The 20,375-nt window shown below is 35.2% G+C and overlaps 3 protein-coding genes across 4 annotated transcripts; 1 reads left to right on the top strand and 2 right to left on the bottom strand.

The window, feature by feature from the left end:
• The first annotated feature begins 334 nt into the window (after window positions 1-334).
• Window positions 335-10,646, top strand: LOC107492260 (uncharacterized). Its single transcript, XM_016113265.3, is given in 21 exon segments — window positions 335-922; window positions 1,006-1,090; window positions 1,776-1,815; window positions 1,902-2,150; window positions 3,252-3,351; window positions 3,419-3,493; window positions 3,665-3,763; window positions 4,161-4,277; window positions 4,373-4,488; window positions 4,605-4,704; window positions 5,120-5,478; window positions 5,736-6,060; window positions 6,348-6,562; window positions 6,675-6,893; window positions 7,151-7,337; window positions 7,950-8,200; window positions 8,755-8,847; window positions 8,935-9,035; window positions 9,038-9,360; window positions 9,482-9,619; window positions 9,690-10,646. Coding segments are annotated over 21 exon segments (4,026 nt in total). The 5' UTR covers window positions 335-790; the 3' UTR covers window positions 10,392-10,646.
• An 878-nt stretch (window positions 10,647-11,524) lies between these two features.
• On the bottom strand, window positions 11,525-12,991 carry LOC107492259 (anaphase-promoting complex subunit 13). The gene is made up of 4 exons (XM_016113263.3): window positions 12,868-12,991; window positions 12,492-12,590; window positions 12,365-12,418; window positions 11,525-11,815 (listed from the first exon to the last, which is right to left on the bottom strand). The coding sequence occupies exons 2-4, from the start codon at window positions 12,565-12,567 to the stop codon at window positions 11,754-11,756; spliced, it is 192 nt and encodes a 63-aa protein (XP_015968749.1). The 5' UTR covers window positions 12,568-12,590; window positions 12,868-12,991; the 3' UTR covers window positions 11,525-11,753.
• A 1,698-nt stretch (window positions 12,992-14,689) lies between these two features.
• On the bottom strand, window positions 14,690-19,757 carry LOC107492258 (DEAD-box ATP-dependent RNA helicase 3, chloroplastic). Of its 2 annotated transcripts, XM_052263178.1 has the most exons (11): window positions 19,111-19,757; window positions 18,789-18,922; window positions 18,269-18,683; window positions 17,953-18,051; window positions 17,403-17,627; window positions 16,711-17,088; window positions 16,037-16,177; window positions 15,820-15,915; window positions 15,375-15,676; window positions 15,141-15,245; window positions 14,690-15,039 (listed from the first exon to the last, which is right to left on the bottom strand). In XM_052263178.1, exons 1-10 carry the CDS (start codon window positions 19,555-19,557, stop codon window positions 15,161-15,163), a joined length of 2,322 nt encoding a protein of 773 aa, XP_052119138.1. In that variant the 5' UTR covers window positions 19,558-19,757; the 3' UTR covers window positions 14,690-15,039; window positions 15,141-15,160. The 2 variants fall into 2 exon arrangements, with proteins under 2 accessions (XP_052119138.1, XP_015968747.1); XM_016113261.3 differs by having other exon boundaries at window positions 14,690-15,245; window positions 19,111-19,756.
• Between the last annotated feature and the right edge of the window lie 618 nt (window positions 19,758-20,375).

Below are 20,375 nucleotides of genomic sequence, written 5' to 3'. Positions count from 1 at the left end.
AAGAAACTGTGGGACAAAATAATAATAATAAAAAATTAATTTAAATTAGTCGAATGATCAATTCTTAAACGAGTATATAAATTTAAATTCTGTCTTATATATATAGCAAGTTAGCAAATCACTAACTCTGAGACAAAATAATAATAATTTAGTTCGAATTTTGTCTTATACTAAAATTTTATTTTTAAAAATATATTTAATACAAAAACAAATTTAAAAATAAAATCAAAGTAAATAAAATTTAGTTATATTTTTAAAATTGTTAAATTTTAAGGTAAAAAAAATATAGTTTAGCAAAAAAATTAAGGACATAGAAACTGAGAAAGAAAAAAACTTAAAAAAGAACGGGAAGGAAATGTTGGATAGCACATCAGAGCAAAGTCGTCAGAGATCTCCGTTTTGCACAATTGCAGAAGCACCAAGACAATTCCATTTATTGGAGCCTCCAACGCTAGACCGCTCATAAATCCGCGCTTAGCATCAACCATCTTTCAAATCTGAACCCGCCTCGCTACAAACGTGCTGCCTATTCCTGTTTGGTTACTCAGAAAACAAGAAAGGAAAAGGAAGAGGAAAGGTGCATGGTTGTTAGTGAGGAAGAAGTTTTTGTAGCTCGATTTCGTTGACGTGCGTTCAGTGAACGCACATTCGTCAAAAAGAAAATTCACATGGAATCTGAGCTCTCCAGAGATTTAAGCTAAATCTGAAGCGCTTCTCCAATCTTCGCTACTTTCTGTGAATCTGTTTCTCTTTGTTATTTCCACTGTTCTAGCTACCAGAAGAGGAGAAGATGCTGCGGCTGAAAGCCTTCCGGCCTTCCACTGACAAAATCGTTAAGATCCAGTTGCATCCGACGCATCCATGGATGGTAACCGCCGATGATTCAGATCGAGTCTCCGTTTGGAATTGGGAACACCGTCAGGTACAGTTTTTCTCTCTTTCCTTTTGCTCCGTTCGTTGCCAGTGAAATCTGTTATCAGATTTTGATGTGGAAGCGTTGTTCAGGTGATATATGAGCTGAAAGCTGGTGGAGTGGATGAGCGACGTTTGGTCGGCGCGAAATTGGAGAAGCTTGCAGAGGGAGAGACAGGTTCCACACTTGCTGCCAAAATTTTAGCTGTGAAAATGCTTATGAAATAGTAGATAGCATTAATCATTGTTGTTCTGTTATTGAACTGCTGCATTTTGCTTTAATTGGATGGATATGAGAGCATGAATCTCCTCATTGGTAAAGTTTAGTACGTTGCTGGTTTTATGAAGCGTTTCTGGGCGGAATTTTGTTGAGTTTGGGAATCTTGTATGGAATTGTATTATGAATATTGAGCAATTAACTAACAATTGATGGTTGCCAAATTGCTTTGTATTTAGAAGAGAAAAGTCTTCAGTCAGGTTCATGTCCTTTGGGAGCCTAAATGTAATAATAGTTTATTGTCATCTGTCACAATATTGCTCCTGTTCAGGAAAGTTCTCTTAGAATGCAAGCTCTGCTACACCATTCTATGCTCTGGCAGCAAGAATTGCTTGAATTTCCATGAATGTCATTTAGTTCAAACAAGTTATGATGTACTTAAATTGCATCGTTGAATTACTCCATGTTATTAGTTTAATGAATCTTGGATATTGTAACTGCTAACGAGTGATTCTTCTTTATAGGATTACTAAAACAGCATGATAAATTCCTTCTTAAGCATTATTGTAGGCAATGAATATTTTTGTACTGATTTATTAACAGAATTTCATTTTCCTCCCTTTTTTTTTTCCTGGGGATTTGGTAGAGTCTAAAGGGAAACCTACAGAAGCCATTCGAGGAGGAAGGTAATATGCCTATTCTTTAACATTATATTTCATTTTCCTTTCTTTTATGTTCATTTTTTTTTCATGACTCTCTATCTACCTTAAAGTGTTAAGCAGGTGAATTTTTATGATGACGATGTACGCTTTTGGCAACTTTGGCATAATCGATCGGCAGCTGCAGAGGCGCCTACAGCTGTCCATCATCTCAGTTCAGCTTTAAGTTCTCCTGCCCCAACTACAAAAGGAAGGCATTTTCTTGTCATATGTTGTTTAAACAAAGCTATTTTTTTGGACTTGGTGACAATGCGTGGTCGTGATGTACCAAAGCAAGAGCTTGATAACAAGTCACTTCTCTGGTAAATTTTTATTGCATTATTCGTTGTTCAGCAGATCCTCAGCCATTGATGTCAAAATTGCTTTTAATAATCTATTAAGGCAAGGACATTTTGATTATCTGATAGTTGCTATTACTTTTTACCAGCTTTTTTCTCCTTCCTTTAATGAAGTATTCATTGACATAATCTGACATACTCCAACTCAAGCAATACTTTGTTCTCTATTAGTTGTAAAAAATATTTATTTTGTTTGTTTGGAATCAAGTAAAAGCTGTATGACTCTGTATAAAACAATGAGAATAGTTGCATTCTAGTGAAGTCATCTGACAAACATTGTATAACTGATTATTTCAAAGATTATGGTAATTTTATTTAGTAAAATAATTGTTAGAGATATACCATTCATGTCTCTCATCCTATCAACTTAAGCTTTTAGAAAAAGTGGTTTCATGACATAGTATCAATACTTTTATGACTAAATGCTTTTGATCATTGTTATCCCCCCCAGAAGGAAAGAAAGTTCAAAATAAGGCAAATAAAAAGAGAAAGAAGGCCTATGCAAAAATTCACGCAAACCCATAAAGAGATTCTTGCTTGAGGGTGCATGTTAGAGATATAACCATTTATGTACCTCCTACTATCAGCTTAAGCTTTTGGGAGGAGTGGTTTCTTAAGTTTTTGGGAGGAGTGGTTTCATGACAATAATTAACTTGTAAATCAAATTTTTGTGATCCGTACTGTTGTGGGCTTCTTGCCTTCATTTCTGCAAAATATATGTTTCACAGAACATGCAGGCACAAGTATCAAGAGTCATACATTTCATATTTGATAGGTGGACAAGTGGTCATTTCCATGTATAAATTGCCAAATTCATTTATTTTCTCTCTTAATATTTCTTAAAAACTACTATCCTAGTGTGAACATTCATCTTCCTTTTTTTTTTTTTTTCATTTAAGCGTACCAAGATTCAGCTTTTTATTTGTATTAATTCTTGATGGAAATCTGACATAACACGTTATATGTAAACCTTTTAATTTATCATTTGTCATATTTTACATCTCTTTTGCTATCTTCATGTACACCGTATGAGTTCCTTTAGTTCCCCAATTCTATCTGTTGCAGCATGGAGTTCCTTTATAGATCTGGTGTTGGTGATGGTCCTCTTGTTGCTTTTGGTGCATCTGATGGTGTCATTAGAGTTCTCTCAATGATCACATGGAAGGTGGGTACCTAAATTATTCTATTAGTTATAGCTATTAGCTTGTTATTGATACTTCTATTCCTTGTAGCTTGTGCGAAGGTACACTGGTGGTCATAAAGGATCAATCTCTTGCTTAATGTCCTTCATGGCTGCTTCTGGTGAGGTAAATCTTGATGTCCCATGAAGAACTTATTATTGAGAAATTTCATTTGCTAGTTAATCTTATTGAATGCAACTAGGATGGTTTATTGTCTCTTTGTATTGCTTTTGTGTTTGGAAGTGTTGTTTTTGTACTCTGGTGTGAAGGTTTTTTTTTTTTCCTGTTTTCTCCCAGGCTCTTTTGGTCTCAGGAGCCAGTGATGGATTGCTCATAATTTGGAGTGCTGACCAAGGGCCAGATTCACGGGAACTTGTGCCCAAGCTGAGCTTAAAAGTATCATTTTCCCCTCTAGTTACCTCTACTATGTCAGTTTGTCTCATAACCGGTGAAGATAAATACTTGTTGCAATCATGGCTACAAAGAAATAAGCCATCATTATTTATAGCTCAATTAAAGTTGCTGTTTCCTCTATGATTAAGATAGTGCACTGATGTTTGGTTGAGTTTAATATGAAATGCATGACATATTTTTCATAAAACAAAAGAAAATTATGAAGCTTTGGCATATGGAAAATTGTATAATTAAATTGAAGTAAATGAAGATATATTTGGATTCTTTTCTTCTTAAGTTCCTACCCTTATTTTTCAGTTCTACCCTATTCTTCTTTTATGTAAGACTTGAACAAATTTTATTCACATTCAGTTTGTTTGATACCATGTGTTGCATGTAGGCACATGATGGTGGGGTTGTTGCTGTTGAGCTGTCTAGGGTGATGGGAGGTGCTCCTCAGCTAATTACAATTGGTGCGGATAAGACATTAGCTATATGGGACACAGTCTCCTTTAAGGTATGATAGTGATATTTAACTCTGAAAATTCTCCTAGTCATAAAGATTTGTCATTTATTTAAATTTTGCTATTGTTGCCTGCTTTTAATTTGTAGGAGCTGCGGCGCATAAAGCCAGTCCCAAAGTTGGCTTGCCACAGCGTGGCTTCATGGTGTCATCCCCGAGCTCCAAACCTTGATATTCTAACCTGTGCTAAAGATTCTCACATATGGTATGCCATTTCCTTTCTTTGGTGCCTTTGTGTTTCTTGTTCGTTACTTGATAGTCTAGTGACGAGATTTATTAATTATAAAATTGAACATTTCTTTATATAAATGCTTTTGTTAGGGCAATTGAACATCCCACTTATTCTGCTCTCACAAGGCCATTGTGCGAATTGTCAACAGTTATTCCTCCACAAGTTCTTGCTCCTAATAAGAAACTGAGGGTATGTGGTTAACTGGCACATATACTGTACATTGTAATTATCTGATTTAGTTAAGTATGTATGCTACAGTAAAAAAGAGCATGTTTGTTGTTCTCATAACTTATTATTGAAGCTAGAAAAAAATAACAGTGATAATATAATTCAAAGCAACTAAATACTCTGTCAAATGTATAATTTGAATAGGGGTGAGGATAGATCAAGATTGAGCATAGAGAATATGTGGAAAGCATCAATTTAGTCCTATCATAGTTTCTGTATATTGTGAAAATGTATGTCAAATGCTCTGGGCAATTAATTCTTTACTGTAGGAGAAGCTGAACTTCAAGTTCATATTACTCCTTGCCCTCTTTTTGTTGACTGTACACCTGTTACTGGGTTTGTTCAAACTGAATTTAGCTGCTGATTTTTGGTGCAGGTGTATTGTATGGTTGCACACACCTTGCAGCCACATCTTGTTGCTACTGGAACCAATATTGGTGTTATTATCTGCGAGTTTGACCCTAGATCTCTTCCACCTGTAGCTCCGCTACCAACCCCATCAGACAGCAGAGAACATTCTGCTGTATTTGTAGTTGAAAGGGAACTAAAGCTATTAAATTTCCAGTTAAACAACTCAGCAAATCCATCTCTTGGAAATAATAGCTCCTTGTCAGAAACTGGAAGATCAAAGGGAGATTTTTTTGAACCATTGCCTGTCAAGCAGGGGAAGAAGCACATTAGTACACCTGTTCCACATGATTCATACTCTGTGCTTTCTGTGAGCAGTTCAGGGAAGTAAGTTCTTTCTTACTTTTAATTTATTTCCATAATTCAATCAAATTAACTAATGTTTTTAATTCTTAAATGTAACAGATGGTTTCGTTTTTCTTTATAGAATATACAACACATAAAACTGTTACTATTGTGATTCAAAATTTATTTATAATGTTTTGTGGTTTATATGCTTTTTATCTTAATATGGTTAAGCAAAAGCATTTTGTTTGTTAAATATCAGTACTGTGGTTGTTTTCTGAATGCACAAATATTTGCAGGTATGTTGCAATTGTTTGGCCAGATATTCCTTACTTCTCTGTATACATGGCTAGTGATTGGTCAATTGTTGACTCTGGAACTGCAAGGCTTCTTGCTTGGGATACATGCCGTGACAGATTTGCTATATTGGAATCAGCAATTCCCCCAAGACTTCCTGTTCTTCCCAAGGGTACTTCATCAAAAAGAGCAAGAGAGGCAGCTGCAGCACAAGCAGCAGCTGCTGCTGCCGCAGCAGCTTCCTCAGCTTCTGTTCAAGTCCGCATCTTATTAGATGATGGAACATCAAATATACTAATGAGATCTGTTGGTACACGCAGTGAACCGGTAGGTCCTTGTTTTGTCCTAAAACTACCCTTGTAAAGACTTTTCTTGTAATAATCTAGCCTTGGCTGATTATCGTGTTCCCGGTGGCTGTGCTGCTGCCTTCATGAATATTAACTTATAAATGTTTTTAAAGTTAAGTTCAATGATATTTTCTAGATATGACATATGACCATGCTTACTCTGGCAGATTGTGTATATTAATAAACTATAAAGATGGTATGCCCTTATCGTCTTATTAACAATCATTTGGGCAGTAATGTGTTTTTCTATCCCACGAATTTCTTCAGGTGATTGGTTTGCATGGAGGGGCACTGCTTGGAGTTGCCTATCGGTCATCTAGGAGAGTCAGTCCTATTGCTGCCACAGCTATTTCAACAATCCAGTCTATGCCTTTATCTGGTTATGGAAGTAGTGGTGTTTCTTCATTTTCTACTTATGATGATGGATTTTCTTCATACAGATCTCCAGCTGAGGCAGCACCTCAAAACTTCCAGCTATACAGGTTTAACCTAGTTGTACACTAGTGTAGCATTAAGCTACAATTTGTTTATGTGGCCAAAATCTTCAGATATTCCTTGGATTTAGTTTTGCATGCAATTTTGTTTTTGATTCAGTTGGGAGACATTCCAGCCTGTGGGCGGTTTACTTCCCCAGCCAGAATGGACTGCTTGGGACCAAACTGTTGAATACTGTGCATTTGCATATCAGCAATACATAGTCATCTCTTGTTTGCGCCCTCAATATAGATACCTGGGAGATGTTGCAATCCCATATGCTACTGGTGGCGTTTGGCACCACAGGCAATTGTTTGTGGCTACACCAACTACTATAGAGTAAGTTTTGCGCATTCTCTACAATTTTATTCAAAAGCCTCCAAAAGAAAATCCTATCTTTCTTTGTGCCAATCATCTATGTATTTGTCTCTGTATTGCACAAAGTTAGTGCATTTGCAATACTTTAATGTGTTATTCATATTTTTCGTAATAACTAATGAGATGAAGATATTATAGAAACCAATGTCATCAAATTTGAACTGATTAGGCACTCCTCCAGCCAAAATTATTTACCACTTGTATGTTTTGATTTTCAGAGTTGTCTTTGTAGATGCTGGGGTTGCACAAATTGACATTGAAACAAAGAAGATGAAGGAAGAGCAGAAAATGAAAGAAGCACAGGCAAGAGCAGTAGCTGAGCATGGAGAGTTAGCACTAATTACAGTAGATGGTCCCCAAGCTACTACAGAAGAAAGAATATCATTGAGGCCACCAATGTTGCAGGTTAAAATTGCTGTCAAGTTTTTTGTCATCTATGAAATTTATTGCAACACTCTGTCTATATTGTCTTCCCTCAGATTTGAGCTTTAGTTGTGTCCTGAATAATATGAATTGTAGATGCTCGTATAACAGAGTATGGCTCTGAACACACTTCCATCCACAATAGAAGTTTGTGTTGACATTTTATGGGCTTTAGGTTTTCTTCGATTTCAAGAGTTGTAATGAATGTCTTATATTTGACTTTTGCATGGATCAAGACAATTAAATGCAACTCAGATGTAAGTTCTGTTTTTATTTATATTGAATTATTCTCTGAATAATTCATCAAAATCTTGTCAGAAATTTCAGCAGAGGATAGTTAGAAGCTTCTTGGTTATATTTCGGGTGTATGCTTTTGCATCCTTATTGAAATATCTTTTAATCCTTTGTACATTCTGCACCTTTTTTGCCCATGTACTGGTTACCTTGTCATATCATCTCATAAAAAGTAAACACATTTCTTATGTCTTCTGAGTGAATGCCTTTTCCTCTGTTCTTGCACTTTTTTCTTCTTCAATGAAATTCCTTTTTCCTTTTCTTTAAGAGTATAGACATCTCTGTTTTGTCCTGCTCTAGGTAGTACGATTGGCTTCATTTCAGCATGCTCCTTCAGTGCCACCTTTCTTATCATTGCCAAAACAATCTAGAGTTGACACCGATGACTCTTGGATGGGAAGGGAAGCAGAAGAGAGAAAGGCTAGTGAGGTGGCTGTTGGTGGTGGGGGTGTCTCTGTGGCAGTAACTCGTTTTCCGATGGAGCAGAAACGCCCGATTGGACCTCTTGTTGTGGTAGGCGTCAGAGATGGAGTTCTTTGGCTAATTGACAGGTGAGTCAGACATCTGAGGTTCAATTGAATTTTTAATCCATCCAAGCTTTTTCATATATGTTCAGTTACATGTGAACTTGTGTTTCCTGGAGTTCAATTTTCTGCCTTTCCTTTATTGCATAAAAAGACATACATGGGATTCACACAAGGGTAATTATTTCTAGGAGACTTAACCCATGTCAATGGAATAAGAAATAACATAAAAAGTTACAATTTTATCTTTCAATTATTTTATTACTTGTCAAAGAGCTCCTCCTCCTATTGATAATGGGGGTATTTGGGCAATTGAGATTCCATTGCCAGGAATATGTATAATGAAACAAGCATATTTGTAACTTGTTCTTGGGAATACTAAAAATAATTCCGAACAATTTATAATGCTAACAAACAAGTTTTTTTTTTTTAAATAATATTCGAGTATGATATTTCCAAGTATAATATTCCTGTGAATATAATTCCTTGAGTATTTTTTAATCTTGACAAACAACCAATAAAGGATATTCATTTTGGATTCTGGTTTCGTGAATAATGGCAGTGATATCTTGTTGTGATAGGTACATGTTCGCTCATGCCTTATCCTTGAGTCATCCTGGTATTCGATGCCGATGTCTTGCTGCTTATGGCGATGCTGTTAGTGCAGTAAAATGGTATTGTTTTCCTTCTATCTGTTCTGACCTAATCCTAATGCATTAAATCAGAGAGAGATATATCTTAACATTGTAAATTTCATACAGGGCAAGTAGGCTTGGGAGAGAACATCATGATGATTTAGCACAATTTTTGCTAGGAATGGGCTATGCCAATGAAGCACTTCATTTACCTGGAATATCCAAGAGGTAGCGCAAGCAATCAATGATTGTAATTATGTTGAGGTTTGCTCAGACTTAAAACATACTGCTCTTTATGATATGCAGGTTGACATTCTTAATTTGTCTGACAAGAAACAAGATGTCGTTGAAGGTGTTCAGGGTATAGTGAAATTTGCAAGAGAGTTCTTCGATCTTATTGATGCTGCAGATGCTACTGCACAGGGTGAAATTGCTCGTGAAGCTCTCAAGAGGCTAGCTGCAGCTGCTTCAGTGAAAGGTGCTTTACAAGGTCATGAGTTGAGAGGAATGGCATTACGCCTTGCAAATCATGGGGAATTGACTCGGCTAAGTGTATTCCTCTTTCGCAATCTTGCTTTTCCTCTTATTTTTTGGCTATTTGATGCATGCTGGTGTAACATACAACACTTCGAAATTTTCATAATGAACATGGGATTACCTTAATGCACTGCAGGGTTTGGTAAACAACTTAATCACACTTGGCTTGGGACGGGAAGCTGCATTTGCTGCTGCTGTTTTGGGAGACAATGCTCTAATGGAGAAAGCATGGCAGGATACTGGCATGCTGGCTGAGGCCGTGCTACATGCTCATGTATGATTTGTTATCTACAAGAACTTGATCCCTCCGTTTTTTGCTTGTAGTCTGACCCTGTTGTATGCAGGCACACGGACGTCCAACGTTGAAGAACTTGGTTCAGGCCTGGAACCAAATGCTACAAAGAGAGGTTGAGCCTACCCCGTCACAGAAGACAGATGCTACCGCTGCATTTTTAGCTTCTCTTGAGGAGCCTAAGCTTACAAGTTTGAAGGAAGCAGGGAAGAAACCACCCATCGAAATCCTACCTCCAGGGATGATGTCTCTTGATGCTCCAATATCAATCCAGAAAAAACCAGCTGCTGCTGCTGCCCAGAATTCATTAACACCACCGGGAAAGCCATTGGCACTCGAAGCACCTCCCACAACCACAGCAACGCCAGAGGGTGCTACGCAGCAGCCTGATTCCACACAGCAGCCTGATTCCACTAAGCAATCTGAATCCACACAGCAATCTGAGTCGACACCTCCTGCCCCAGTTAGTGATCAACCTCCATCAGAATCTACATCAGAATCCACGCCGGCTCCAGAGGCCGCTCCACCTGAGCCAGAGTCAGGTGAAACCAAGGTCGATAATGTAGCTCCTACCGCCGCGCCAGTCTCTGCCACAAATGCAACTGCTAGTGGGGAAACTGCTCAAGCCACACCTCCGAGCAATCCAGCACCACCAGAGGCACCATCACCGGTAGCAGAGGTGCCATCACCACTAGCAGAGGCTCCTGAGACAAATGTTTCTACTACAGGACCTGTGAATGATCCATTCTTGTGATTGGTATTCAACATCACTACAGCGTGAGCACTTGGAAATTGAATTTATTTAAAATTCAAGTTTTACCATCTTTTGTAAAGAAACCATTTTAGGTGTGAATGAAATCTAGTATAATTAATTAGTTTGCAACAAATTTACCCAACAAACGTGCTATTATACCGAGAATTTTTTTTTCCATTTTCCCTGTACTATTCTCGATTTTTGTAGATGAGTTTACCAAGATTAAGTGCTGTATACTTGTTTCACATTCTTTTATATCGTGTTTTCTCATACTCTTGTGATTTTATATCGTGTTTTCTCTCGCACAAGTTTTTTCCCGTTCCTATCTGGAATATCTGTTGGCAATTAAAATTATCTTCTGTCCTAAAAGCTTACGAGTTAAATGCTAATTTGGAACTGTATAACGAAACGAACTTACGAGGATGCGTGGTTTTATCAATCCACTGCGGTGATTTATACCTGATTTCGACTCAGCTTTACCCCAGATAAGTGGAACTTCTGCCGTTGGTAACTAGATGATTTCATACATGGAATTGATAGAGTAATGTTGTTTTATATCAAAATTTGGTTATATTACTTTTTCACAAGTTTTTTACCATACTGCACACTCATGACTTCCTTGACTGCTCGTCCCTGCATATCTGATGCTTGTTTTGTTTAGCATTAAAATGAGTAAACTACTAAAAGTATCTTTGAATAATTTAATTTAGACGTTAAAGAAAAATACTTTTAATAAATTAAAATGATAAAATTTTCTTTATATACATTTTTAAAGACTGACTTTAAAGATTGAATTTTGATATGATATTTTACACTTAAAATTTCGTAATAAAAAAATCTAAAGCTAAAATTTTATTACATTTCTTTCAAATGCATCTAGAAATTTATTCAAATATTATCACAAATTCAAATCAAATGCACAAATGATTAGTCAAATACAAAAATAATTTTTCATTTATTAAAAATATTTTATTATTTTTTTAATTTTTTAAAAACACTTTATGGTTTTTGATCTTTTAAAAGTATTTTCTATCAGTACGTAAATCATTTATATTAAAGTTGATTATCGTCCAAATAAAAAGATACAATATTTTCTGCTTACTTTATTAAAGGTATTACTTGAACAAAAAATCTAATAAACATGCCAAAATGCATTATCAAGTGCTGGTTTCTATTAACCGGCAATACAACTATACAAGGTACTTCTAGTTACAGCAATCCATGGGCAATGACATCACATGAACTGGTTCGTAAAATTGAAGCATAAAATTTATCCAAGAAATAGGAAGGATGGCACGTAGTTCAGTAACAAGAAGCATCATTGTCTCAAACCTACTCCAAAGCATGAAACTAATCAACTTTCTATTCTTGACCTAAGGCAAGATCGTGCCAAGCATCCGCATTAACTTCTTGTGTCTCCTGATCTGATTAAAAGCAAAGCACAACAGTGTTAAGAAGAAAATTAGAAATAAACCCACCAATAAAATTACTCATCTTGTTAAACAACACCACATGTCACAGAATTAATACTTGCTTTCTTTTTCTTGTAACTATTTTGGTACAGCTAGCTACTCTGTTTTGTAACTTCACAAGATAACATTATAAAACAAGGGAAAATATTGGGAATTTGCGTAATTTGCATCATTGCATGGAGTCCTTTAGTTTGATGTATTTGGCCAAACAAAAATACAATTTATACACAAAAAATTAACCAACAAATCAGACATCATATATTTGGCCGAACAAAAATACAATGTCTACACAAAAATAAGATGATAGCTGATTTTTTGTATGCACATAATTATAGACTGAATTACTTTACATACTATGTGTCAACATAGAGCAGCCACCATAAAAAAAATTACTTAAGCAGACAAAAATCAATTCGGGTGCTCAATTGAATCATTATTTGAAAACTACGGTGAAGAAGAAAGTAATTATACAAAGAAGACTATTGAAATGAAGAGACATACTTGGGTCCTCGGTATCATCTGTCCGAACAACTAGGGTTGGGGAGAGTGGGAGATCTGCAATTACAGCACGGAAAAGGAACAATCAGAGATGAATATGAAAACGCTGAAAATAAGAAAAAGAAAATACCATCATCCGGGAGAGTGTCTCTCATCCATTCTTCGTCAACAATATCAATCAGAATTCCCAAACTCACTTCTGCCATATTTCACTTTTTTCCACCACACCCTACAAAACCATTGCAATTATTAAATAGAACAACAATAAGAATAAAATATGAAAAAACGCATATTTAACCACGTCGCCGCCGCTCTAGCTAGAGATACGGAGGAAACCGCCGTGAAAAAGCTTACCGTCACGAAGCTTATGTAGAAACCAACGATTTTCAAGCCATTAATAATTCGAAAAAAGCGTGTAAAATGCGTAAGAGAAGAAGAATTAATGAACGGATGAAAATGGATTGTGAAAGATAAAAGAAAAAAGTTAAAGAGAGAAGCGATCGAACCTTAGAGAGAAAATGGGAACTCAGAGTCAGAAGGCTTCAATTTGAGACCACTGCCAATGTCCACACTGTATGAGCAGCGCAACTAAAAGTTGTCATATTTCAAGAGTTTGAGCGTTTTTACTTTCCAATGATGTTAATAGAATTTTCGTAAGAAAATAATTCTTTTCTTTAATTTAGAATACAATAAAAATATAATTTTCAATTCTCAAAAAAATTCTAATTCTCATATTAGTGTTTAAGTTAAATGTGTGACAAAAAAAATCTAATTTACAATTCCATCATTACTAAAGATTAAAATATTAAAATTATTGCTAATAAATAAATAAATAAAAACAAATAAAAAATCACAAAAACAAAATAATAAAAAACACACAATTTATTTTATTTATGCAATTACTCAATGTGAACTCAGTGCTACTACAATAATTGCAAATGTCATCCAAATTTTTATTATTCAGTAAGCTTAAAGCCATCTTATTTTACATTCTTTACTGTAAAATCATTAATTTAACAACTTTAAATTTAAATAATTATAATCCTTAATTCCTCCAAATAATTACAATATTTTATTTAAATCTTAGGCTGCTTTTGTTAATACAAGTGCGAACATATAAAATTATGTTTAACAGATGAGATATAAATATAAATATTGTATCAAGAAAAATTAAGATATTAAATTAATGTATTTTTTGTTATTTTTAATAGAAATAACACAAAGATATTAATAAAAAATATAACTTATTTTTTATTATTTTTATCAATTTTTTTATAAATATATTTTTATTATTATATAATTTTTTTAAAAATGTATATAAAAAATTAGAGTAAATTAAATTTTTATAATATGTTCTTTCTTATATTTAATTCATTATTAAACAAAACAAAAATATTAATTTTTATATCTCTATTCTATATTTTATTCTTAATATTTTATCTTATTCTATTTTTAGAACCAAATGCAGTCTTAATGTCTATATCTTAAATGCTAATCTTAATACTTGGCTGCAAACAAAAACCTCCAACTTCAATTATTTCTAAATTCAACCTGTTAACATTACTAATACATTTTACTTTTCTAATATATATATATATATAACAATTTATCTTTTAAAAATCTTTCTTTCAATATACACAAGTGGACTAATGACTATGTCATCGTTTATCACGGTTCACTCTTAAATTATTCAATTCATAAAATCTTGAGCATAAAATTAAGAATAAGATGAGTTAGAACTCTATTAATAACAAATTAAATCATTTAAATATGAAAAAAGTTAGTAAAATATATATATATATACACTTTAAGAGTTGCAAAACAGTGAATTATCTTTTCTTACGTTGTAAATTAGTAAATTGTTAATGCTAATTTATAAAATATTAGTCGAAAATAAAATTTTGGGTTAAAAAAATATAGTTTGGTACAAAATATTTACTTTTACATAGAGTATTAAAAAAAAGGCCTACACCTCAATAATGTAATATCTCATTTCCATAATATATAATATTCTTCTTTGGTTTTGGACTGTGTCTTGATGATTTCAATTTCTGTTTGTTGCTTTCTGTAAGTGAGATACTTTCTCTATCATATTTGTAGAAGTAGTAGGATGTTATGTTACGAGTTGGATTTGGAATTTGAGGACTGAGTAAATGCGAGTGCGTGTTTATATCTGCATCATTGTTTTAGTTGTTCATAATCACTAGCCACCCAGCAGGGATTGATGAAATCTTGGCAAATCCCTTTCAATTGAATAACACCGTTGGAGTTTAGAATCACATTGGCAAAAGAAATTAATGTTTTAACTTATTAAGAGCCATTCTGGAGTAGACAAGAAGCAAGTGACGAAAATAGATTCACCTAGTTTAAGGCCTTAGACCTCAATCAATGCTTCAAAGCATCTTCCGAGTAAAAACCTTTCTCAGATATTTTTATCTCTGTGTATACTATTAAGGTTCAAACACATACTAAAGTCTAAAAGTGGCTAACAATACAGGACCATACATCACCCAGATTTAAAAAAAAAAAGGGAAAGAAACAGAAACAAAACCATATAGTTAACTGTTCTAGTTAATATACCACTGCCCAAAACCCCAAAACAAATGAGTGATAAATTTTTCATCATGATGAAAAGAAGGGCCAGAAACACAGAGCCCCCACCCAGGAGAGTAGACCAACAACAGGGATACGTATAAATATTGATTCTGTTTCAACTTTTCAGAATCCATTAGGCCAACATCCAAGGTGGCGCTTGCGTTTTGGACAAGGCAGTGCCCAAAAATAAATGACGTGAAGAACCTAAAAGAAGCTGCGCTTGTTTGGACAATCTGATGCTCGATGCCCAGACTCCCCACAATTAAAACAGGACCCTCCAAAACCACCTCTGCAGAGCACATTGGGATGTCAGATCAGTTATGCACAGAAGTGTCACACAGATGAAGCATGTCCTGACTTGTCGTCTAGGAAGAAAACTTACCAAACGAGTGTTAAAAGTAGTCATTTGTACACTAACCTGTCTGATGATGAAGATCTGCCTGATGGTCGTCTACCGCCAATTGGCCAATCATCACCACTGAATCTTCCAGCTCGAGACCAGCTACTGCCAGTTTTATTATTACTTCTACTGCCTCTCCTATATGAATCACCAAAATCATCATCAGAGTCTCGGCCTCCATATCCCCGTGAGCTTCTAAAACCGCCTCTCCGATCCCTAGAACCAGAACCAGAACCTGAACCTCTTCGGCTACTACGATCTCTGTCAGAGAACTTCCCATAGAAATCACCTGGTGGTCCATCATCTTGCAAGGCAGGCAACTGCCAACAAAGCAGCACAAACATTTATGTTTACACAATCAGTGATGCGATAAATCATACAAAAGAAAATATGATGTTCTGGTTGGGCAAAAGCAGAAGATAATCATAATCCTTGTATGACTACGGAATAAAGATGTAGTTACCTTGGTAACCTTGGTTATTGTGTTTCCAGGTGGTATCTCCCTGTTAAGTAACTCTTTAGCAATTTCCTCTGGAAGATCGAAAACAGCCCCTTGAACCTGATATTAGGAATTGGTAACATGATCAAACAACTTGGATAATGTGGGTGCATTCTGACTAGCACTGTAATTCCAATCAAAATGAGCACAAAAAATAACTCAATATAATTCAGATACAAACCCTTTCATCTGCAATTAAATGTATTTTTCCAACTTCATCAGCAGCTGGAGAATAAACCTCAGCCAGAAACCCAGTGACTGATCTTGCAGAGAAGTATCTTCTACTATCTGAATCTCGGATCAACTGCAATGTAACCCATCCCTAGAATACCAAAGTTTTTTAACGAACCAACCAGATAACATAAGGCTCCGAAAAACAAAATACGTATTTTAAATTTTAATTTCCACTTAAATATTATACACCACACTGGTCCAGATCACCCACAAAAATTCTTGTGGAGATCTAGTTGGGAGAAGACAACATTAACATCAAATTCCTAGAGACCATGCATGAAAACCTCAATAGACTATTGAATGAGTGACAAACCTACACTAGCTTTCCATGCACTAAGATAAACTCACAAGTCACAGCAGCAGTTGGGAATGAACCACGAACTAAGATCATTATCACTGGAAAGTCATTACAGGATGTCTAAAAGCTGATTTTTAAAACACAACGAGCAGTTTGTTGAAACAATAAAGCTAATCCCATATATTTTAAACAACCCCCACCCCCCTGCCCCCACCATAAAAAGGAACCTAATTACATAGCATGTATTAATTACATAAAACAAAGGCAGGGTAGAAATCATTTAATAGATGACATCATTCTTAGAAATATATGATTCCCGATACCTGTTCATGGTTGATTAAAGATCGGGACGATGGAGGACGAGAGAATCCACTCATTTGTGCTAGTGCAGCTGCAAGGGCACTTGTTCCCTGTTCTTCAATCAATTTTTGTGCAGTCGGTGTAAAAAACTCAACAGACTCGGGATGAACCCTATTGAGCGTGGCAACAACTTGCTCAGCAGATGCCTCCAAAATCTCTTGTATACCGGGTGGACTGATGAATTCAAATTTGCAGCCTACATCACGCTCTAGAGATCTAACTGTTCTCCTCTGGCTACTGGTGTACATAAGAATGGCAGTACCTTGTTTCCCTGCACGCCCAGTACGACCAGAGCGATGCACAAAAGTCTCTGGATCATTGGGAAGCTCATAATGAATAATCTGAAGGAAACAGGTGATCAACAAGGTTTAGTACTGATCGCGGTATTGATAAGAAGCTTCTAAGTCAAATATGGATCATAAATTTCTGTTGGTAAATAAATTTGAGACGATGAAGGCTTAGTTAAATCTAGGTAATATCCCAAAACTTGAACTATTAAACCTAATCCCCAAATTATAGGTTTTTCAAGTTCTTTGGTTTATTCAGCATCAGTTGCATTAGATCTAAATGAAGAAAAAAATAACGAATATTGCTGGAATTTTAACAGATTTGCACATAACACTGGAGATCGGATAGTTATATGTGGACAACATACCAAATCAACATTAGGAATATCAAGTCCACGGGCTGCAACATCAGTGGCAACAAGAACTGTAAATTTTCCTTGTCGAAAACCATTCAATGTTCTCTCTCTTTGATGCTGAGATATATCACCATGTAATGCTTCAGACATTATACTATTTGTTAATGCCAATGATACTTCATCAGCATCTCTTTTTGTCTGCGTAAAAACTATAGTCTTCCCACCCTTAGCATAAACCTAAAAAACATAATAACATTCAGTAAAATTATTGAACCACCACCATAAAGATAGGAATTTACACTGACACAGAAAATCTTGCTTGTAAAATATATCATAAATAAATAAATAAATAATAACGGACTCAACAATTAACAACTTGCAACAGCTAACACAACCAGTTCAAAACTAGGTAATTAGGACCAGGATTACTAGTAGGAGACCAGATAAACTTAATCAAATTTCCTAGTTCTGAACGATACCATAAGTTCGCATACAGATATGTGCATGTGTATATAGAGATACCAAACTAAAATAGAAAAAGGTCAACAAATCGGTTACTTACACTTATAAGATCGGAAAGAATTGTTCGCTTTGAAGTGGCAGTTGCTGATATAGCAAAAAGTTTTATCCCTTCTGCGAGCTTTTCTTCTTCATCCCCAACCTTGATTAAAGAAAAAGAAAAGCACATTTATCATTTTTCCTTATTTAGCTTTAAATGCATCAAAATCATGTAACAAAATATTGCCTGAATTATTCGCTGATATGGAAATGAAATTCACAAGTAATTAAGGTTATGCTGCAACAAAAAAATCTGAAGAAAAAAGAAGCAACAACAAATACATTTGGATTAGGACTCATCCCAGGTAAGAAAAAAATACCAGATCTATTGTCAATGGATTGTCCAAATACTTTCGAGCCAATTTCTTTACCCAACTTGGCATAGTTGCAGAAAAAAGCATGCTCTGCCTCTCTGATGGGAGCTTTTCCAATATTACTTCCACATCCTCCTCAAACCCAACAGCAAGCATCTGATCCGCTTCATCGAGGACCAGGTACTGAACTTCATTCAGTCTAAGGCTGTTCCCATTGATTAGGTCAATTATTCTACCAGGCGTCCCAACAACTACATCAACTCCACGTGAAAGCGCACTTTGTTGAGTAACATAGGAAACACCCCCATAAACACAAACTGTGCTCAGATAAGGTGCAGATTCCTTTATCTCCTTCTCTACTTGCTTTGCTAGCTCCCTGGTAGGAGCAAGAACCAACACTCTGGGGAGACGACCAGACCGCCTGAAAGAAAGAAGAAACAAAAGCATATGATGGTTAGTTATACAAACATCAAGCAAAAGCTGAAATAAAAAGAAGTGTATTGCATAGAGTAGAAAGAATGATTACCTGAGAGAACTTGAATGTTCATCTTCAGTAAGGCCTTTAATAATGGGAATCCCAAATGCTAGTGTCTTGCCAGTCCCAGTCTTTGCCCGAGCAATGATATCTCTACCTTCCAATGCCGGTACCAACACCGCTCTCTAATCGTAAAATACAAACCAGAAAAAGTAAGTCATCACATTGCTAACTATCATTCCTTAATTAGTGTTTTCTGTGTCAGACATGATTATGGCTCTACAAAATTGCGGTAAGCTAATCAATCTTGCCCAGGAAAATTTCTCAAATAATAAACCGAACGCAAACAATCATTGGTCGCTAAAATTCAAACCTGAATGGGGAAAAGATGCGAAATCCCACGCTTGTGAAGGGTATCAACGAGGCGCGAAGGAAGGCCAAGCTTGGAAACGTCGAGTTCTTCAGAGCTAACAGCAGAAGATCCCTCTTCGGTTTCAGAGCCAAAGCCGGCAAAGTCGTCGTCGTCGGCAAAGTCATCACCGCTGCCTATCCCCTTGAATGCTTCTTCGCTGAGGACCGAAGAATTTGGAGTGGCAATGGCAGAAGTAACAAAACTAACAGTGGGCTTAAAACCTCCCTTGCCATTGTTAGTAGAAAGGTGTGCTCTGAGAACGTTGTTGAAGTGGGACTTGCTGTCCAAGCATTGCAAGGAAAGAGAGGAAGAAGAAGAAGAAGTAGTAGTAAGCGGTGGTCGTTTGTGTAGTTCGAGAGTTGTAGAGGGAGTTTGGTATATGGAAGAAACTCCAATCAAAGAAGCCATATTGGGAATATGAGCTCCAGGGTCTCCAGGTGTTTGTTAAAAGTTCTGAGAGAGAAGGGAGGGTTTATGAGGGAAAAGGAGGAAGGAGAAACGAAGAATGAGAAAATGATAAGGCCACGAAGCTATTTGGGAATGTATGGCCTTTCCAATATCCACGACCGCTCCCTCTCTCTGTTTTTCTCTCAACTCAATGTCTGGATAATTTGGCTTCAGATATTTCCACACACTGACAAATTATGGGATATTACCTCCTTATCATCTCAATATTTTTACCCCCTTTTGTATCATCTCAATATAATTCTAAGAATGGTTTTTTGTGCACTAGTTTTTTTATTATTTAGTGATTAATTTTTTATTTTAATTGTATTTTAAAATAATGTATTTGATTGGTTCATTGTCCAAATGTTTTTTACAAAGTTAATTATATTTTTAATTTTAAAATTAAATAATAGAGTTAATACTGAAATTGATTTTCAACAAATTTTAGATAGGATATTTTGTTCTTGAATTGGTATTTTTGTCTTTTGAAAAAGATTAATTTATTTTATAATCATATTTTTTATAAAATTATTTATTTTATAATAAATTTTATTAAAAAATTATTTATATAATATGTATATTAAAAAATTGATTGAAAATAATAAATAAATTAATCTATTTTATATGAATAGTTCTTGAAAATTTATAAAATAATAAAATTTTATTGAAATTGATTTGAGCATTTACTTTAAATAATAGAGTATTTATTTATTTCGATCCTCAATTAAAATTAATTACTCAATTTGTCTTTAACAATTAATTTTGTCAACTCTAACGGA

This window comes from Arachis duranensis, chromosome 6 (assembly GCF_000817695.3).
Source record: "Arachis duranensis cultivar V14167 chromosome 6, aradu.V14167.gnm2.J7QH, whole genome shotgun sequence".
In the NCBI taxonomy this organism is placed as follows: Eukaryota; Viridiplantae; Streptophyta; class Magnoliopsida; order Fabales; family Fabaceae; genus Arachis; species Arachis duranensis.
Note: the sequence above shows the minus strand (reverse complement) of the source record. Positions and strands in the feature narration are given on the sequence as shown.

Excerpts from the sequence above, each read along its gene's own strand:
- LOC107492258 (XM_052263178.1), bottom strand. The coding sequence starts at position 19,557 with ATGGCTTCTTTGATTGGAGTTTCTTCCATATACCAAACTCCCTCTACA. Across the intron at positions 15,916-16,036 it reads ATTTAATTGCAGATGAAAGG|GTTCAAGGGGCTGTTTTCGA; the intron begins GTTTGTATCTGA and ends TCCTAATATCAG. Across the intron at positions 15,246-15,374 it reads AGATCTTCATCATCAGACAG|AGGTGGTTTTGGAGGGTCCT; the intron begins GTTAGTGTACAA and ends TGTGCTCTGCAG.
- LOC107492259 (XM_016113263.3), bottom strand. The coding sequence starts at position 12,567 with ATGGCAGAAGTGAGTTTGGGAATTCTGATTGATATTGTTGACGAAGAA. Across the intron at positions 12,419-12,491 it reads AGACACTCTCCCGGATGATG|ATCTCCCACTCTCCCCAACC; the intron begins GTATTTTCTTTT and ends CTGTAATTGCAG. Across the intron at positions 11,816-12,364 it reads AGATGATACCGAGGACCCAA|ATCAGGAGACACAAGAAGTT; the intron begins GTATGTCTCTTC and ends GCTTTTAATCAG.